The 19,003-nt window shown below is 42.8% G+C and overlaps 1 protein-coding gene across 4 annotated transcripts in view; it reads right to left on the reverse strand.

Moving 5' to 3' along the window:
* The window catches only part of tns1a (tensin 1a), a 77,536-nt gene that overhangs the window by 20,993 nt on the left and 37,540 nt on the right, over positions 1-19,003 (reverse strand). For 2 of the 4 annotated variants that reach the window (XM_028953839.1, XM_028953840.1), the window contains exons 4-21: positions 18,784-18,822; positions 18,116-18,160; positions 16,029-16,078; positions 15,611-15,779; positions 14,239-14,289; positions 14,033-14,155; positions 13,877-13,941; positions 13,683-13,766; positions 12,320-12,432; positions 11,951-12,011; positions 11,685-11,760; positions 11,449-11,578; positions 11,299-11,364; positions 10,724-10,840; positions 2,167-3,768; positions 1,052-1,132; positions 612-787; positions 221-371 (exon numbers count right to left, since the gene is read on the reverse strand). In XM_028953839.1, the coding sequence (XP_028809672.1) occupies positions 221-371; positions 612-787; positions 1,052-1,132; positions 2,167-3,768; positions 10,724-10,840; positions 11,299-11,364; positions 11,449-11,578; positions 11,685-11,760; positions 11,951-12,011; positions 12,320-12,432; positions 13,683-13,766; positions 13,877-13,941; positions 14,033-14,155; positions 14,239-14,289; positions 15,611-15,779; positions 16,029-16,078; positions 18,116-18,160; positions 18,784-18,822 (3,199 nt within the window). The remainder of the gene's footprint in view (positions 1-220; positions 372-611; positions 788-1,051; positions 1,133-2,166; positions 3,769-10,723; positions 10,841-11,298; positions 11,365-11,448; positions 11,579-11,684; positions 11,761-11,950; positions 12,012-12,319; positions 12,433-13,682; positions 13,767-13,876; positions 13,942-14,032; positions 14,156-14,238; positions 14,290-15,610; positions 15,780-16,028; positions 16,079-18,115; positions 18,161-18,783; positions 18,823-19,003) is intronic. The other 2 variants (XM_028953841.1, XM_028953842.1) reach the window with 2 other exon arrangements.

Raw genomic sequence — 19,003 nt, forward strand, 5'->3', positions numbered from 1 at the left:
GCAGATATGACGTTCCAAAGAGAGGTTATGAGAACATTTCTGCTGCAGACTACAACAGTTATTCATGAAATAGTCATTAGTAACTTCTGCTGAAGCGCAGATTACAGCAGCACTATTAACTGCATGACATGTATGATATGTCTGCCTACACAGAATGAATTGAAGAGAGTGAACAGGTGATGTAACTCTGGCCCCCACACTGTAGGAAGGTCAGACTTACACAGGTTGAAGTAGGGGGTCTGTGGCGACGTGAGAGGATACACAGGGAAGGCAGGGGTTGTGGGCGCAGGCTCACCACCACCACTGAGTGTCGGACTCACGGGGGAGCCATCCATCTCATCAAAGTTCTCCCTGTAATGGTGCAGAAATTCCTGTCGGGGAAACCAGAGGAGTAAGAAACTCAGACAAAATAGACACACTGATCATTTGATGATTTATGCCATATGATTGTTTTGGATTGTTGGTAACCCAGACACAGGGCATCAGTGAGCAGGGCATCTGATGTAAAACATTTGTAAGGTCAGATCTGCATACAACCAGACCGGTTGATCCACTGTGGTGACCCCTAATGGGAGAAGCTGAGGGAGGACGTTTTGGATTGTTGGTGGTACCTCGTTCACTTTGCTTCCGGAGTTAAGCGGCAAAGTGAACTCAGGGGAGACGGCAGAGTGGACAGTGTTGTGGGTGCGGTGCTCCTCTCTGCCATTATGGTAGTGGCCTTCACTGGCAGTGCGGCGGCGCATAGTGGTCATGGCTTCGTCTGGGGTGGCTGTGTGGGACTGGGATCCTGGAATGCAGAGTAAGAGTTTTTGACATATGCAATTCCTGCCTGATCCAAGAATGAGCTGTTGTATGGTTTAACTGATCATAAAAGATAGCTGAATGATACAGAATCAAAATGAGCCATAGGCCATGGTTGCATAGTGTTTCTATATTGTTTGACTAATAAACTTAAATGTAAAAACAGAGAGAAAAGGAAAAATGGGATAGAAAGATGTTACAGGGAAGTGGAGGAATGGAGTGATAGGAATGGGGATGTTACAGGACGAACCAGAGAAGGAATAGGAACGATGGCGTTCAGGGTGGTGCGGGATCATGCTCTCTGAAATGCCTCGAAGACGAGCATTGTACTCTGCCCAGGATGGAAGGATGAGAGCAGGTATGGAGGAGGAGAGGAGGAGGAGTGAAGTGGTGCAGAAGTAGGTGCAATGGCGTGAAGTGAAGTCCACAAAGCAATAAGAAGAAGGGGGGAAAAAAGGAAGACAAATTACTGTCAGTTCTGTCTGAACCAGATTGAAGACCATCGTTTGGAACCAAATGACTGTAACTTCTTAAAATAAAATAATGGTTGTCTGGTTCAGTAAAATTCTTGATTTTTAGATATTTTTTATTGCATGTATTTAACTTGGTTTAGAACAGTGGTTTTAAGTTCTTAATTCAGGCACTAGATGGTGCCCGTGACTTAAACATTCAACACTCAAATAATTGGTGCAATCAATATACAAAAAGGCTCTGCACAGACCCCCACTTTTACAATTTCCAAGAATACTTACCAGCAGTATTACCAGCAGTACCTTCCATGAACTTTTAAGGCAAATTATGCAATGACCTGGTAATGTTTCTACTAGCTAGGATCCCATGATGTTGATGCAAGGGGGAGGCTGGCATGTTTGCCACTGGCTCATCCTCTCTGGCACGAGCCTCTCTGTACACTCATTACAGATCTATGCTCCAGTAACTAGGCCAGCACTCCAGGGTACATATCCATCCCAAGTAAGGCTTTAGTTCTAACACCAGCCCTGCCTTTGAAATTTCCTTGTGCTTTGTCAGCCATAAATGGGCAGATTTGCTGAGGAGACCATGGCTTATTTTTTGTTTATATGCCATATACCCAAATATCTAGAAGTATTAAATAAAAAGGTAAGCAATTCATTGGGTATGTTCCACATATAATTTATTTCTATATCTAGCTAAAAAGGATATTATATTCTAATATTCACAAAAACCCTGCATTATTCCAGTAACTGAAAGAGGCCTGTCTATCATTTCAGGAACCAACAAACCCCAAAAATTACAAGGGCCATGTGGGCTTTGAGATTTTTAATTAACAGTGGAGCAAGTTGCTTCTGAAAAGTGTTAGTACATATAATTGCAAATACAACTTACCAGCCACACGGTGAGCCACCAGCCCTTCCAAGTTTAGAGTCTCCTCTTCAGGTCCAGGCTCCTTGGCAGGAGGTATTGGGGGCAGTGGTGAGGAGGAGGAACTCTGTTGGTTAACAGGGTATGGAGAAGGACCCTGGACCTCAGGGGAATAGTACACTGCATTTCCTCCTGCTGAGTACATGCTCTGGGCCTTTAATGGGAGCGTCTTGGGCAAAGTGGGAGGAGGAGTTGTGCCAGAGCCAATCTGGACAAACGTCTCTGGGTATGTGGGTGAAGGCGCCTGGTGTGGTTGGTACCCTCTCAAGTTCATGTCTGTAGTTGGTGACATGGGTGGGTAGGCTGGAGAGGACCTTTGAGAGGACTGGCCAAAGCTGGCACATGTTGAGGGTATGTAACCCCTGGCATAGCTGTGGATGACCTGGTCTGCCTCATAGGAGGGTCGAGGCTGGGTCTGGAAGAGGGGGGACTGGTAAACAGCAGGATTATCTCCTGGGGGGGCACTCTGAGACTTTGGAACGGGTGAATGACTGGGCTCCAGGTCAAGCATAAGCATGTTTAGGGCATCAATGGACTGTTCCATGTCCTGCTGTGATGTGGCGCTCTTCGAAGTTGTAAACCGCCCAAGCGGTCCAAAGAAGGGGTCTTCAGCCAGACCATACTGGTGCCAGGCGTTGAGTCCACGCTGAACTGCCTCACGGCTACTGGTGCTCCTCTCAGGGGCCTGAGGAAGAAGTCGAGGGCCACCACCACCTATGTTCATGGTGGGTGCTGCTCCATAAGACTGTGAACGATAAATGGCCCCATTCTGATCACTGTAGTCAATCAGGTGCTCCTGAGCTGAGGCTGAACCGTGAACTTGATGTACTGGCATTTCTTGAATTCCACCCTTGTGTTCTGTCAGTTGTGGCCCCTCAATGTCTATGGTGCTTGATTCGGAAATGTACTGCTCCTGCTGCTCAGTGGTTTGATACAGACTCTGGCTCTGACTGTCAGCTGCTGGTGTATCGCGGCCTTCAAAGGAGGAGAGTGTGCCAAGGCTGTCAGCACTGTTGTCGTTTTCCGGCAGGTCGTCGTCAAGGATGTCAGTCTCACGTTCCGTGGCACTTCCACTACTGTTGACATGGACCTGGGCAGGTACAAGGTGCAGCACCCCAGCTCCACTGTTGGCGGGGCTGACCCTGGATGGCTGGTACACCTGTCGCTGAAGTGCACTAGGAGAACCTTCCAGACCACTAAACAGTTGTTCAAGTTCTCGTTTCTCCTGTGGGCTCAGGGGAGCATCGCTACCCGACTGGTTCACACACCCCCCACCTCCTCCTCCATGATGCAGCTGTGGGTCATCGGTGCGATCAGTCTTGACAGAAGCCGTAGAGTTGCCAGAATCGCTGCTGACAGACAGGGCGTGGTCAGCAACCGGGAGGGCGTGGTTAGCAACAGGGAGAGGAAGGGCGTGATTTACTGCAGGCACAGCTTCCTCACGTGATTGATGGTTGTGGTCAGTGATGGGAAGTCCGCTGACAGTTACAAGTCCTTCAACAGAGTCTTTTTTACGAACCTTGGCATAGAGACTACCGTCAAGTGGGCCTTGGGTGTGTGCGACTTCTGAAAAAGACCCAGGAAAGAGCATGTAAATATATATAGAGTACATTCCATAGAGTAAAGTAGCATGCATTACTATGTAAACACTGACAGTCTTCAAATATATACAGTTACGTTGTACACACAAAACCAGAGAATGTTCTCTCTCAGGTAGCTTCTGGAGCTATCATAACAACTGCAAATGACTCAGATTATGTCGCAGATATTTTTGTCGCAGCCATGTCTGAAAGTTGTGCTTATTAATATCTATTAAAAAATTAACAAAAAAAGCCAACTATAGCTCTGGACCATGTTAACTGGGTAGAGAGGAATCTGCTGATTTAATCATTTTGTTCAATCATTGGTCATAAATTGCACTAATCTTAAAAAAGCAACACCTACAAGCCTACCCCCAAACCATCTGCTTATTAGATCTACCATCCAAACTCCATCCAAATGGGCCCTAAAGTGATGAAAATCCAAGTCAGATGCCAAGCACCCAGCTACTGCTTATTTTAGCTGCTGGCCACAGGTTCTCCAGAAAAGATACTTGTCTTTAGTGTTGTGTGTGTAGGATAACTGGTAATGAAAATGACCTTATCTAGTCATAGAATAATGGAACAAATGCTAATGTTTCTACTTCTATATTACTAATTTAATCATAACATAGACATGTTCTGAGAGTTTGTATATGGTGAAATATGTCTCCCTTCTTCACAGTTCTGAAGTCATAAAAAAATATTCACCAATGAAAACACTGATATTTCAAGTGTGTGACTTTGGTGCTGTCCTCTTATGTATTTGCACTGTTTGATGGTAATAAATACAAAGAAATACACATGCTCACACACACACACACGCGGAGTTCTGGATGTTCCAAGTATTCAGCCTGAAGGTCTTTTATAGATTGGCCCTGTCATGAGGTGATGCCAGGAGCCCAAGGTATTTTTAGAGTCAGCCTTAGCGTTGTAATCCAGAATAAAACCCTTTCACACATCACACATTGGCAGGGTACCTATACAGCACCATAGGCACTCACTAATTGGTTTAGACTGTTCAGACGGTTAAAGAGAATGAATTCATCATTGTTTTGTTTCTACAGCTGAAGACTATAAAATGTGAAGACACCCATGATCAGAGATGCAGTACGCTCATTCAGAAACAGCAGTGTGTGTATGGAAGTCAGCAAGCATCTGGTGTTGGGGTGTGAAAGCACTGAGAAAGCGTCTTTGCTCCTCAGCCCATAAACACCTCACTGCAGAGCCATGGTGTCTGTAATGGCTGCTGCTGTCGTTTGAAAACCGGCCACCTGGCTCTTACATCATGCCATGCAGATGGAGAAATGAGAGAGGAAGAAGGTTGAGCTTCATGTCATCATCATCTTTCCATATTCACATGAGTGGATGGAGTCAAATCAGCTATTAAAAAGAATTCTTAATTCCAAAAGATTCAGACCCTTCTGTATCCCTAACAACAGCAGTTGTGGGTGCACTATGCTAATGATGAAGAAAGAATCTTTTAATGACCCAGGAGATCTATTTAGGAAATCCAAAACAAGCTGTACATAAGGACACATCCGTCAAGGTGACCCACGCCTTATGGCTTTGCCTCTCAGTCATTAACAGTTGTTCTGCTCCACTGAATAAACATTAGGTGTACAGTGTCTTGAAGAATGGCCCTGTGTTCGGCAAAAAGACAGAAACAATGTAAATACATTTTAAAGTTAGACTGCAAGAACCTTTACTAAATACTAACTGAGACATTATGAGACCATATATATTCAACTGTTCAGCTCTAAATATTAGTTCAAATAGTGCAATGCAATCATGCAATGCAACCAAGGAACATTAGATTCAAACGGCCATTTATAGACTCATTTACTTTCAACAGTATGACTCTGAGTAGACCTCCAGCTCCCTCCCATTAAAGTACCTTGATCAATGGTTCAGTCCAACTGTCAGATATGGTGGCCTTAATTTGAGCCTGCTGGTGTATTTTGATTATTTCTGCTTTACAACCCACTGCTAGATGGAGATTATCTCATCCCCTTACTGTGAAGTGAGCCAGACATGCAGCCATATCACATGTTCTAGCTAGACACACCACTCCAGCAGCGGGACAGAACTGTCTAGCTGGTCTGTCGCTGCTCCAAAAATGGGACATGCAAAAAGACAGAGAACAAGAGATGCTAAGAAGGACGGATTGTGTTCTGACTGTCACATTTTGGAATTTTGTGAATAAGCAAGCAGAAGATTATTCTTGAAGCTGGCTGTCTGCATGTCAGTTGATCCCTGTCTACACTTACTTCAGTCAACCTCAAACAGAATTCAAATTTGACCTGTGAAATTTCATCTGACCTCAAAGTGGATGCTACAGTGCAGTTGGCAAGAGTATGATAGTCAACACTGACCCAGTCTGACCAGCAACAGCTCTGGCACCATCCCAGTGCCAGGCCATGATGTCATGCAGGAGGATGCCAGAGGCAGGAGAGAAACGTTCCAGGAGGGAAATGTAGATGCACAAACACACACCTCAGTACAAACTGACACTCACACACGCAACACAGTTTAGTACAATACCACTCCAGACAGCATATGGAGAAAGGGACAAAAAAGAAAAAGCAGCTTTGGTCAAGAGGGACAGTGGCCTGAATGGGCTGGAGATATTTTTCTTCTGCATGTTCTCAGAGGAGCTCCAACCAGATCATCAGCACTCACACAACCATCCTGCCGTACAAACTGGTTTCATTCTACTACTCTTTTAAAAGCTGGTCACACAGGCACACACACAGACTATGCGGTAAAAAACACACAATATACAACTAGCAACAGCCGCCTAGCCTTATGAAGCACACATGACAATCTAGAAAGAAACCCTTCTCACCCACTGGCTGCCAACTGCACAGAGAGACACCAGCCAGCTCATAAAGACAATAAATTGCTTCAAAGATGATGGGTTCAGCGTATCACTGCTAATAACTGCAGAGTGTCACCATGGAAACCAAACATCTTCAAGTGGACATGTTTTTTGTACACCAGATCAGCTCCAAAAAGTTTTAATTACAAATCAAATACAAAGAAACTGAAATTGCAGGTACTCCTACAATCACAAACTGGTGTAGCTAATAAATACACATGCACTCACCAACTAGGGTAGATGAGTTGTATCTTTGCCTGCTTAGACTCCTGCTGTCCTCTCTAGAATGCAGACTCTGTATGTGAGTAGGTCCAAGCTGCTCTGTGCTAATACGTCTCTGTCATACTGTGTGTGTGTGTGTGTGTGTGTATGTTCTGTGTGCTCCCACTTCCTCCCGTTTCTCTAAGTGTCTCTCGCTCGCTCTCTCTCAGCTTGTTGAATGTCTCTTTCCCTCCCTCCCTCTACCACGCTTCCCCTCCTGACTATTCCAGAAATGCCCATGCCATGCAGCAACCAAATATGGGAGACCAGTGGTAAACAAGCCCCTCTGTGCACACACACTGACACACACTTATATGCACACACACATACTTATATGCACACACACACACACACACACACACACATTTATAACAGACATACAGTTATTCACAATCATTTCACATAGTGTGCATGCGTGAAACTGACACCACTAAAGCCACTTAGGCTACATCAGGGTTTTTGTACTTGTGCGTGTGTCAGTCCAATCGGGATCCCATCCAGCGCCGTGTCTAATCCCACACACATTACGTCACCCATCCATAACATTAGCCTAATCCCTCACCACAACCTTCTCCTGCACTCTCACCCCTGAGGCCAGGGTCATGGTGGACACTTCAAATGCCTCAGGCCTCTCTCTCATGTTGGATGCTGACTTTGTAATTAATTGTGAGAACTGGTGAGACATTTTTGCTGACACGTGTGCTGGAGCCACTAGCAAGCAGGTCTAATTATGCAGAGACTGCATGCAGCAGCAGTTCTTGCCTCTCGCTCTCTAATTCTCTGCCACCACAATCCCAAATATCTCCGGCTGCAGCTCTGGGTAGGTGGTTGGACTGGAAGTGCTGGAGGAACCACACTGCTAGAATTAACATCTTCATACAGAGGCTCATTCCACAGCACTCTGTACAAAGCCCTGTTACAGCCCTGACACTTCATATAGACCTAGAAATTGCTTCCTCGTGTACACTAATCAGTCAGAGCAGAACACCACCTACCTAATAATGGCACGCCACTTGTTAACATATTTACTCCATTAGACCTCTGAAGGCGTCCTGTGAAATGTAGTTACCAGTGAGCCTTCTCCAGAGCACCTTACAATCAGTAGTTAGAGGGACAGTCCCCTTGGAGACACTCAGTGTCTTGCTCAGGGACACAATGGTAGTAAGTGGGGTTTCAACCTGTAACTTTGTGGTTGTCTGTTTCAGTGTGAAACAGGCTACAGTGTGAAACAGGCTACTAAAACCAATACTTCCAAGATGTTAGTAGGCCTACGAGGATCCCACCTCCTTTTCCAACATATCCTTGATAGAATTGAGATCGGGGAATAGCTTTACTATGAAGGATTGTGCTTTTACAACATATGTTAGATATTTGAGCTAGGTCAGAGTAACAGTGACATGATCCGAGCTTTTTGCCTCTTTGTTTTCTATGCAGCCTGGTGCTTGTTCCTTGATCCATTTTTCCATGGGTCAGCATGGTCACTAGCCTACTGCCCATGACCATATACGTTTTTGGGCCACTTTTGGTATATAAACACCCATTTTTGTACCGGGAAACCCTTGTTAAATAAATCTGGACCATATGATCACATCAAACTGAAGCATTTTTCTTGATTAACCACGTTAATGTTAGAGTGGTTAATCAAGTTTGTTTGACTTTTTACTATTTCTAATTTCTAGTTTGAATCTCTGTCACAGCTGGTCACTGCTTGGCACACAGCCTTACCTTATGCTTGCTTTGTTTCCGTCCTGCTTTAAACTACATGCCTTCGGGTCACTTTGGGCTTATTCCCTGTTTTTGGCCATCGTGCCTGGTTTTGTTTCTGTTTAATAAATCCCCTTTTTGTTATTCTGATGTCCCGCCTCTGTGCTTGCTTCCCTCACTGACCCTCAGTCGTGACAGTCTTTGAACATTCATGATTGTTTTCTGAGCACATTTTGTCTGTTTAAATAATGTTTCTCCACCATCCTTCCAACCGGGCAGAGGTTGCCTAGTGGGTAAGGAAACTGACCCATAATTGGAAGGTCTGCGGGGGTGATGGATTAAATGCAGAGGACACATTTCATTGTGTGAACCGTGTTTGTGTTTCAAAATCACTTCACTTTCAAGATGAAATCATAGGACAAAAATCAGCCATGTCTGGTCATTTAAGTGATATCCTTATTTGTTTTATCAGCTTGATGCTGGTGAACAATTTGACCCATCTGAGAAAGAATGATATTGTTTTCCAAGGCAAGATAGATGGATAGACATTTGCTCATTTAAATCCAGGTGGCCAGTTATAGTCATGTCATTTTTAACACAATATTCATTTACATTATTTATCATTATTTATCAGATAATGATTAATGTGTATATTTTGAGCTCGGTCAATTCTGATGAAACATTGTTTCCTAACAGAATGTTTGTGTTGTGTGTGTGTGTGTGTATTTGTGTATGAGCAGGCTCCAACTCCCCCTGCTGCAGGACACTGGAGAGAAGGATCAGTTTTCGGACGACGCACCCTGACGCCCACCTATTTCTGCCCCTGCTATTTAAATCGTGATTGGCAGGAGGCCATTCTGTTTATAGGACATACCCGCTTTGGGGGGAGGCTGGGGTGTTCTGAGAGGGTTACTATGTGCCCAACATTTCACCACCGTGGCACTATAGAGCTCTGACTTGGATCAAAATGGTCATAGTTGAATTCTGCTAATTCAGTCATGTTCTTTGTCAGAACAGTAGCATATTCGACAAAATTGCATGTGTGTGTGTCTTTTCTCAGGATGCTAAGTTTTTACTAATGCTAATCCAGCATGTTTTGTGTATTTACAGAAATTAACAGTTATAATCAAAAAGGAACTGCTTGCTTTTTATCTTTACCCTGCTGAGGAGACGAGCCACACTGACCTTTAACTGGCGTGTAATTATTCCTGAAACCAAAATGTATCCATCTCCTCTCATTCTCCCATGTTTCCCTTTGTTCCCTACACTCCTTGCATGGGAGCATCTGCAGGCCTCAAAACATGATATTGTCAAAACAGATTATTATCAAATTAGTGAATCTGAGAATGCTCCCCATGCAGTTCATCTTGTCTTCATCTGCTCTTTTTACTTCACTGTGCATCTAATCTGCCCTAAGTACACCAAGGAACCTCTTGATGTGCATGCTGAATATGCCACCTGCCCCCAATTTTCCATATTTATTATGGTCATAAACTTTTAAATCTTCGTTAAGTCTTTGGGTTTAAATGCACTAGCACATAGAAGTTGACATTATCATCATCAGTTAGCTGATGCTCCAGATGGAGCTTCTAGCTCCTACATTTTGTCTTCTTAGTAGCAGATAGAACAGCATGGCAGCCAATCCCTAAACAATATAAACGCTTACAGATAAACAGTCTGTGGTTAGATAACATAGGACAAAAATTTAATGTCTCTCAGAATTGACTATTCTAAACATGTATATTTTAATTGTATATTCTAAACATGTTCAACAAACTTTAGATCTGACCAGACAGTTGCTTTTGTGAAACAATAATGTCCTCCTAGAGACCTTAATTTTCTGGAGACAACTCATCCTACAGTGCTGAAGTCGTGGCCCCAGTCTGCCATTGTCGACTTCCCCAAACACCCATGGAACACATCACACAACATCAACGCAGAACACTGTTCAAGACTACCTCTGCTAACCTCTGTGTGTGTTTACTCAAAAGCCTTCGAAATGACATTATACTAAGTGATTAGTTGGTTAATTGAACAATCCAAATCCAAAGATTATGAGACTAATCCCACAGACTTTAAATTAGATGGAGCTACTGACCGTCCGTGGCATCCTCGCAGCGCTTGTTAAAGTTCTCATATGAGTCCCAGCGGATCAGAGGGTCCTGGGTGTTGTAGTCTACAGACACACTGGGGCCATTCTCCAGGTGGTCCAGGCCTGAGGGGAACACAGAAAGCTCAGGAGTTCTGCCCTGAACTTCAGCAGAGCATGGTTAAGAGCTCATCCTTTACACGTCTTAGTAACAGACTGATGACTTTAATCCCATGGGCTCAAGCAACCTGAAAGCTGGAGTTCCAGAATATACTTAAACAAAACAAGTGGCAGTAGAGATACAATCATGATGGTCTGGAACAGGAGACTGACTATAACTGAGACAATAGCATGATATTCATTATTAAGTGCTATTGTGTGACAATGCAAATTTTTTTAATTGTAAAAAGTGCACCAACTCTGGGTGCTCAGGTGAATATCATTACCATGAAGGACTGGGTTTTTACAACATATTTTAGATATTTTAGGTAGGTCACAGTAACAATGACATGAAAGATGCAAGCCTGTTTGTCGTCTATGCAGCCTGGATGCTGAAACTGAAAGTAAGAGATTAAAAATCTTACCTCGAATCTTCTCTGGTCCAAAGGAAAAAATAAACTCTACTTTCCCATACTCTGGAAATCTATCATCTGTAAAAGAACACAGAAGGTACCATGAGTCCACCTTAGCATACATTAAATGTATACACTGACCATTACAGGCTGTCTGATCACCTTTAAATGTCTCATCCAGCTGGCTCTTGGTGAAGACTACACCCAGGTCATGTACAGCACATGTGTGGAACTGTACCCTGAAGATCACATCCCTGCTGGGGTTCCGAAAACGCTTGTGGTAACACTTCAACTGATGGAGAGGACAAGACAGGAGTTGTGCCCATATTTGGTATTTCTGTGCTGATACCACTGCACTATTCTGTAGTGGGCTGCATGTGAGTGAGAAGTTGACTCACCAGTATGTCTCCCTTCAAAAGCAGGCCTGGCTCTATGGTGATACAGATACTTGTGGAGCTGTCACCCTGGACATTGCTGTGGAGAAGAGCAATGGTAGTAAGTCTGGGGCAACCTCATTGGATTCCAGGGGGGTGAGTTTTTCTGTAAACTATTGCTGTTCTGCCATGTCACTCATGTTCTCAAGGATTCACAGACACACACACACTAACATACACAGTCAAGCTCATGCATTCAGGCACAAACACAGAGAATGTAGTTCACTTACTAGATACCAGAAGTGTAAACTGGCTGCATTGCCTGGTAGATCTTCAGAAATGGCCTGCAACCTACAGCAAAGAAAATCAGTGTTATTGGTCAAGTAATTAGCGTCATTTCAGCCATATGCATTAAAACACACACTAAAGACAAAATGTACTCCTGGACCAAATGGGTGTTACAGAACATACAAACAGGACAAACAACCTATTCAGACAGTTTTTCCAAAGAGGAAAAATTAAATCTAGTTTGACTTAACAAGGCATGAGGGCACATCAGGAGGGCATAGTTCGTGTAAAGATAGCGCAAATGTGTGGAGAAGAGGAAGCAGAGTGTGAGCGGTGTGTAGCAGTGTGTATAAACATGCCTATAGCCATACCTCCTTTGGCCTCAAAGTTGGGGATGCCGTACATGATGACGTGGTGAAGAAATAGTGGCTTATTGTTGATTTTGATCTGACCTGACAGGAGGCCACTAAAGTATTGAACATACCTTAAGAAAAGACAACCAGAATAACATTCAGCTTTTATGTGAACTTTCCAAGGCATGGCACCTAAAATTCACACATTTTTAAATACTGTATAAAATTATGAAAGAACTGAGTGGAGGTTTTCTTTTGGTGAATACAGTAAATGCAATACGTGCATTTACTACGCAGCAACTGAAACTAGTCCAAGCTGGCTCCCAGTGCGCATGCAAGAAGTGCGGCCAAATCTGAACACTGACAGACTGTATGATTGAGGTGAAACCTCACCAAGCGCAAAGCCAAACCACTTTTCCACTCCTCACTCCAAACACACAGACCCCAAAAATGTCACATTTAGTAGTTAGCGTAGAACTGCATTGCACAAAATGTCAGAGAGACTGCTGTGCAATGAGACTGACTTTTCAGGGTTAGATGTGGGTAAAGGCTGTCCCTTTATTAACTTTGGGCCTAGCGGGAAAGGAAGCAGACCTGTAACCAGAAGGTTGCCAGTTAGAATCCTGAACTGCCAAGGTGCCACTGAGGTGCCACTGAGCAAAGCACCATGCCCACACGCTGGGGGACACATTTCATTGTGTGCTGTGCTGTGTTTCACAATGACAATCACTTCACTTTCACCCTGTATGACAACAACAACCAAAGTTTAAATCTTTATTTGGCTCTTGAACAAATTGTGCAAACCAGTTTCACAGATTAAGGCAAAAATGGTTTACAGCCAGCCAAACCAACTAACTGCAAAATAAATTCATCAGAGAAACTAAAAAAAAAATAACTTTAATAACAACCAGAAGACGATGGCAACAGCAGAATTCTTGTTCAGTTCAGACCAAATATCCTGGTACCCCTTTCCATGGAAAAAGCCGCAAGGCTGTCCAATAGCTGGTTTATTTGAGTTAATTGTTCACAACGTCACATCAAACCTCCACTTTGGGGTGGGCGTTTGCATCAAGAGCACACACAGTTCACCACTGTTTATCCCTTCATACAATTATATATAAATCTATATAAGCCTTTTTTTTCTATGTCTGACCTACAGTGACCTCTGCAGGTGTATAGAGGAACCACAAAAAAATTCTCAAGGAGACAGTTCATTAGGATGTCCCATAATGAGTATTTTACAACGTGGCCTCTGGTTCGGAAGTCCATTTCTTTGTCTGTTTTATTCATTAATAAATACATAATCACTAATTTTTACCAATCAAAACACGTAAATACTTTAAACAAACACACACATTTCCTCATCCTCCTGTTCTCTCACCTCCTCTGTGAAGGCTGACTCATTGGAAGGGCTTTGTCTTCATAAAAGCGTCTCATGGCGAAACGGTCCAGGGCCTGATCAGCACTACAAACCAAACAAGCACACAGCAGCCAATGCAAATAATTCAAATAATATTCTTTTTCACCTTAAAAATGCTGTTGTAGTTTCAGAATGTGGGGACACCATTCTGTTACCTGCCAGATATGTTGCTGTAATGCATATAGGACGCAACCACTACACCTGTCCGGCCACGATTCCCCTACAGACAGAAGCATAAGGAGAGGGAAGAGAAGTGATGAAGAGAAGGTCACAGAGAAGGTGTCTGTGAATGTGAATGGCGGGTGTCTTACCTTGTTGTGTAATACCACCACATTGTGTGGCTCAGTGTTCAGCCAGGTGTCCATGGCCTTACAGATTGCACAGATTTTGTCCAGTGCAGGCGCATGGTGGTCAGACCAGCCAAAGTCCAGCACCTGTGTAAAAACAAGAGGGAGGAGTTAATTAAACTCAAAGAAGAACTTGTTACGATGTATGATTCTAACTGTCTTTGTCTCACCTTTGGGTTGAGCTTAGTGAGGTCATTCCTCCGTTCACTCAGGTTTAGCAGCTGAAATATGAACAACATTGTGTGGAATTAAAATAGAGGTTAAAGAGCCTGGTTGACACATGTTGCTTCCTCATTCCCCCATTGTGCTCATTTTTATGTGTGCCAGCATTTGTACCCTCTGATGGAGGAGCCATCAACCTTAACTTTCTGGACATGTTCTAAATGACACAACTTTTGGCCTGAAATATTAAGTGTTTTTCTGTGTGTGACTGTGTGTTTAAGTGGAACAAGAGATTGTATAGGCAGAAATTTGGGTCAGTGTAAACTGAAATTGAATTGAATATCTTTTAATCTGAATTGTACAAACTGAAATTGAATTTTACAAACTGAATCTAAATGCATCTGAATTGCAAGGAAATTAAAACTGCATTTTACATCCCTAAAAATGTAATGCAAATTTGCTTCTCCCAATATAAATTCAGTTCTTAGAATTCAATTAAAATTTTTTGCTACGCACATAAAAAGCTCAGGATTCCAACAGCACTGATTTCCACGTTTGCAACATCTCTGCACGTACAACCATTGTGTCCCTGAGCAAGACAAGTGAGTGTCTCAAGGGGGACTGTCCCTGTCACTACTGATTTTAAGGAGCTCTGGAAAAGATTGTCTGGTAAAATGCCATAAATGATAATATACCATTTTTGTGTGCGTGTGTGTTTGTTCTTGTTAGGGGACTGATGCACGGAGTGGAGCCTGCAGACAGGTGGACAGACAGGTGCCTAAGACATGAGAGTTTGGGGTATTTGTGCCATGGTTGAGACAAGTGGCTAACATCGCCAGTCTTCTGTCTGCTTGTTCATGTGAAATTCTGAAAGTGAAGTGATTGTCATTGTGAAACACATCAAAGCACATGGTGCACACAACGAAATGTGTCCTCTGTATTTAACCATCACCCTTGGTGAGCAGTGGGCAGCCATGACAGTGTGCAGTGTGCATGACAGTGGAGCAGTGTATGGGGAAGGTTTTTTGCTCAGTGGCATTTCAATGCCACCTTGGCGGCTCGGGATTCAAACCGCAACCTTATGATTACGGGGCCGCTTTCTTACTCGCCCTAGACCCCTCTTAATTCTCTTTATTTAATAAATGATTATTTGCATGTCCATCCTCTTTGTCATTCCTTTCTGAGGCTCATAACTAAATAACCACTTAGGAACTGACAAGGTTTTCTTCCCAAATTAAATGTGTAAAGTTATCTGCCTTCAAGTATAAAAAAAGATGAAGAATTCAAGTAAAATGGCAATTGCTGCAGAGACCAACGACACATCAGTACTCTTGCTTCAATTGTTGGGTGCAAGGTGCAGAATGCTTGAGGAGCTCTCACCAGGTAGTGCTCCCCATGTTTGTTCCTCAACATGCTGACTACATCCTTCAGGTGAGACGTGTAGCTGTGGTCGTCAGAGCAGCCAGTGAAGGACAAGGAGATGATCCGTTCAGTGATGTAGACCAGGTCCACCTCACTATCGTCCAGGGCCTGGATCAGACTTAAACTCCTGGAGGAACATGAAACACCACTGCAGCTTTGGCTGTTTTCCCATCACTCGGACTGCTCAGTTAGTCTTCATGCTATTCTCTCTGCCTCTCTCTCGCTTTGGATTCTGTCATCACTAATGCATTCAGTCAAAGCCTTGAGAGGTAATGCTGTTGGTGTTACTGTTGAACATGAACAGGTTCAAACTAAAAGAGGAGATCTTGTGTTGTAGTGTGTCAAATTAATGCCAAACAGACATAAAAAGGCTCACCGGGATGCTCTTCGGCGAGAGTCCATGCTCTTGGATGACTTTGTGGAGCCCTGGAAGATGACGTCAAAGCTTTAATAAATGAACTATGATAACTTTAAAAAAGTGACAGTAGGTGTTAAAAGTGTAATAAAATGGAAATCTATTTTGTTCTTATTTCCTCATGTTTTAATATATACACTAGGATTAGGATTTGAATCTTACAGCAAGCTGTTGGCTTGTTATCTGCGCTTGCTAGCTGGGGCAGGATAATAATAACTTATGCTACAATATATTTACTGTAATTCACTCACTTTTTTTAAGTAATTAGAGTGAAAGTGAAGTGATTATCACTTGTGATACACAGCAGCATAGCACACAGTGAAATTTGTCCTCTGTATTTAACCCATCACCCTTAGTGTGCAGTGGGCAGCCATGACAGGAGCCCGGGGACCAGTGTGTGGCCGTTTAGGAAATATTTCAGACTTTTGTTACACAAAAACATGTGAAACACATACACATTCACATATGAAACTGACAAGCATACATTTATACAACTGAAAAAGCTCACACACATATGAAACGCTCACACAGATCCAAGTGAAATTGACATGGACACAAACACACACACACACACACACACACACATACACACACACACATATGAAATGCTCACACAGATACGGGTGAAATAGACTCTTATGTAACAAACAAAAATGTATCAAAAATGTGTTAGATGCACATATAGCATTATTGAAGCTTTTCAGTATACCCGATTCAAAGCGGTAACGTATTTTGCGCATCCACAGTTCTAACCGGGTAGCGACACCGCTCTCCCTTCTCTTTCTCTCTGTATCATCTCAATACATTGCAGTGTATCCTGAAGAACTGTATTATGTCTTCATTGGCCCAAACTCACAGTAATAAGCGAAGTAAAAAACAAATGAAAAAAAATTAGATTCACAATAGCGTGCTGTGGCTAGCGTGCCACACAAGAATCCATAAAACCGCCTTCCGGTTATAGTGAAAAGTTAACACACCATTTAATTTCATTTTTGTTTGTTACATAAGTCTATTTCACCTGTATCTGTGTGAGCGTTTCATATGTGTGTGTGTGTGTGTGTGTGTGTGTTTGTGTCCATGTCCATTTCACATGTGTGTGCGAGTATTCAATACTATAAATGCATGCTTGTCCGTTTCTTATGTGAATGTGTGTGTGTGTTTTAACAAAAATCCGAAATATTTCCTAAACGGCCCTCATAACCTTCCCCAAGCTAATAGACACACATGTAATTGAAAGTGAAGTGATTGTTTTAAAGGACCCAGTTTCTAGCTTTGTTTTTATGGCGAGGATATTCCATTGTTAAATGGGTATGGGCTGTTGAGTTTACATTTACGTTTGTGGACTTGTGGTGACTTTAATTTGCTTTGTTTTTATTTTGAGTCTCATGGTAGAAGGGAAGTGAAGTAAAACAGAAAGGGAAAAGATTGTTGTTTTAATATAAGACGGAATTTAATTAGTTGTACCCTCCGAAGCAGCACAAGCTGTTACGTTGGTGACGTGAATTTTAATAAAACAAGAAAACCATCATTTGATGTCTTGAGCATCATTCGGAAGAGATGCTACAATAGTCAACGCATGGAATGAGTCCTCTGCATTTAACGAATTCCGTCGGTGAGCAGCCATGAAAGGGAAGCAATGTGTGCTCAGTGGCACCTTGGCGGTGGAAGCGGCCCCGTAATCAGAATGTTGCCGATTCAAATCCCGATCCGGCAAGATGCCACTGAGGTACCACTGAGCAAAGCACAGTCCCCACACACTGCTCCCCGGCTGCCTGTCTGGCCACTGCTCACCAAGGGTGATGGTTAATTTCCGACAGGATTAATAAAATATAACAAAAAAACAACGTTAAATGTTGTTTCAGACGGAATATAAAGGTAGAATATTGTATTAGTGCTTGTTTTAATGTATTGGAGTGCCACGTCATGACATTACAGCAGCACACAATGTATATCCCCTTTCCTGAATCAAGCGACTTGGGTCATAAGAAAAAAAGTGAGGAACAAACAATATCTATATTTTATGGTGAAGTAATAAAGGAGACACTTACCGGCGTCTCTACATGTTTCAGGGGAAGCTCAGTTATGGGATGAGGCTGGAATAGAAAAAGCATTTTTAGCTGACCTTTCTGGATCCCCAGTTCCATATTCCAGATATTCCAGATGTTCTCTTCATTACAACTAATTCTGATACCATGCAGGCCACATTCAGGAAGACAGTACATAATAAAGTATGAATGGCAGATCATAGTAATTGCAGCTATTGCAGGCTCAACAAGACCTATTTTTCAGCACCGCCTATCCCACTTTACACATGATTTGATGCAGGCCAGAAATTAATTAAATCAGACTGCATAAAAAGGAATTCTAAGACAAATGAAACAAATGTTTATTTATAATTGTGCTATCAGAAACAAATTTAATTCGTAATTAGAAAGAACGCTGGTGCTACAGTAGGGGTTTTATTTTTTTTGTCTTATTAACATAACTTGAAAGTCAATTCATGTTTATTCAGTTTGCTTCAACATGGATTGCAACCACAGTTTTATGTTTCATTATGCATCTGACCCTGAGAATATGCCTGAGTGCCTTACTATCTGTAGATTTTAAATCAAATCACTTGATTTAAGGTCAAACTAGGCCTTATGGGGCATGTACAGATTAGAGGATAGGAGGGGAAAGGAGAAGAACAGGATGTGGGCTGAGAGGAGTATCTTACCAACTGGTAGTTGGCTGAGGTGGCGCAAGCAGTAGGGACCTGCATACACAGAGAAGAGAAATCAGATCTACATTGCCCCATTAACCTACATCTGCTCTCACACACATTTCCTGCTGATCAGGTGTAGAGAGAACAGGGATAAAAAACATCAATAAAGACATGTAGAAATAAACTGAAAGGAAGGATGGAGAGATAAGAGGAACAGACTGGAACTGAAGTC

This window comes from Denticeps clupeoides, chromosome 15 (assembly GCF_900700375.1).
Source record: "Denticeps clupeoides chromosome 15, fDenClu1.1, whole genome shotgun sequence".
Classification (NCBI taxonomy): domain Eukaryota; kingdom Metazoa; phylum Chordata; class Actinopteri; order Clupeiformes; family Denticipitidae; genus Denticeps; species Denticeps clupeoides.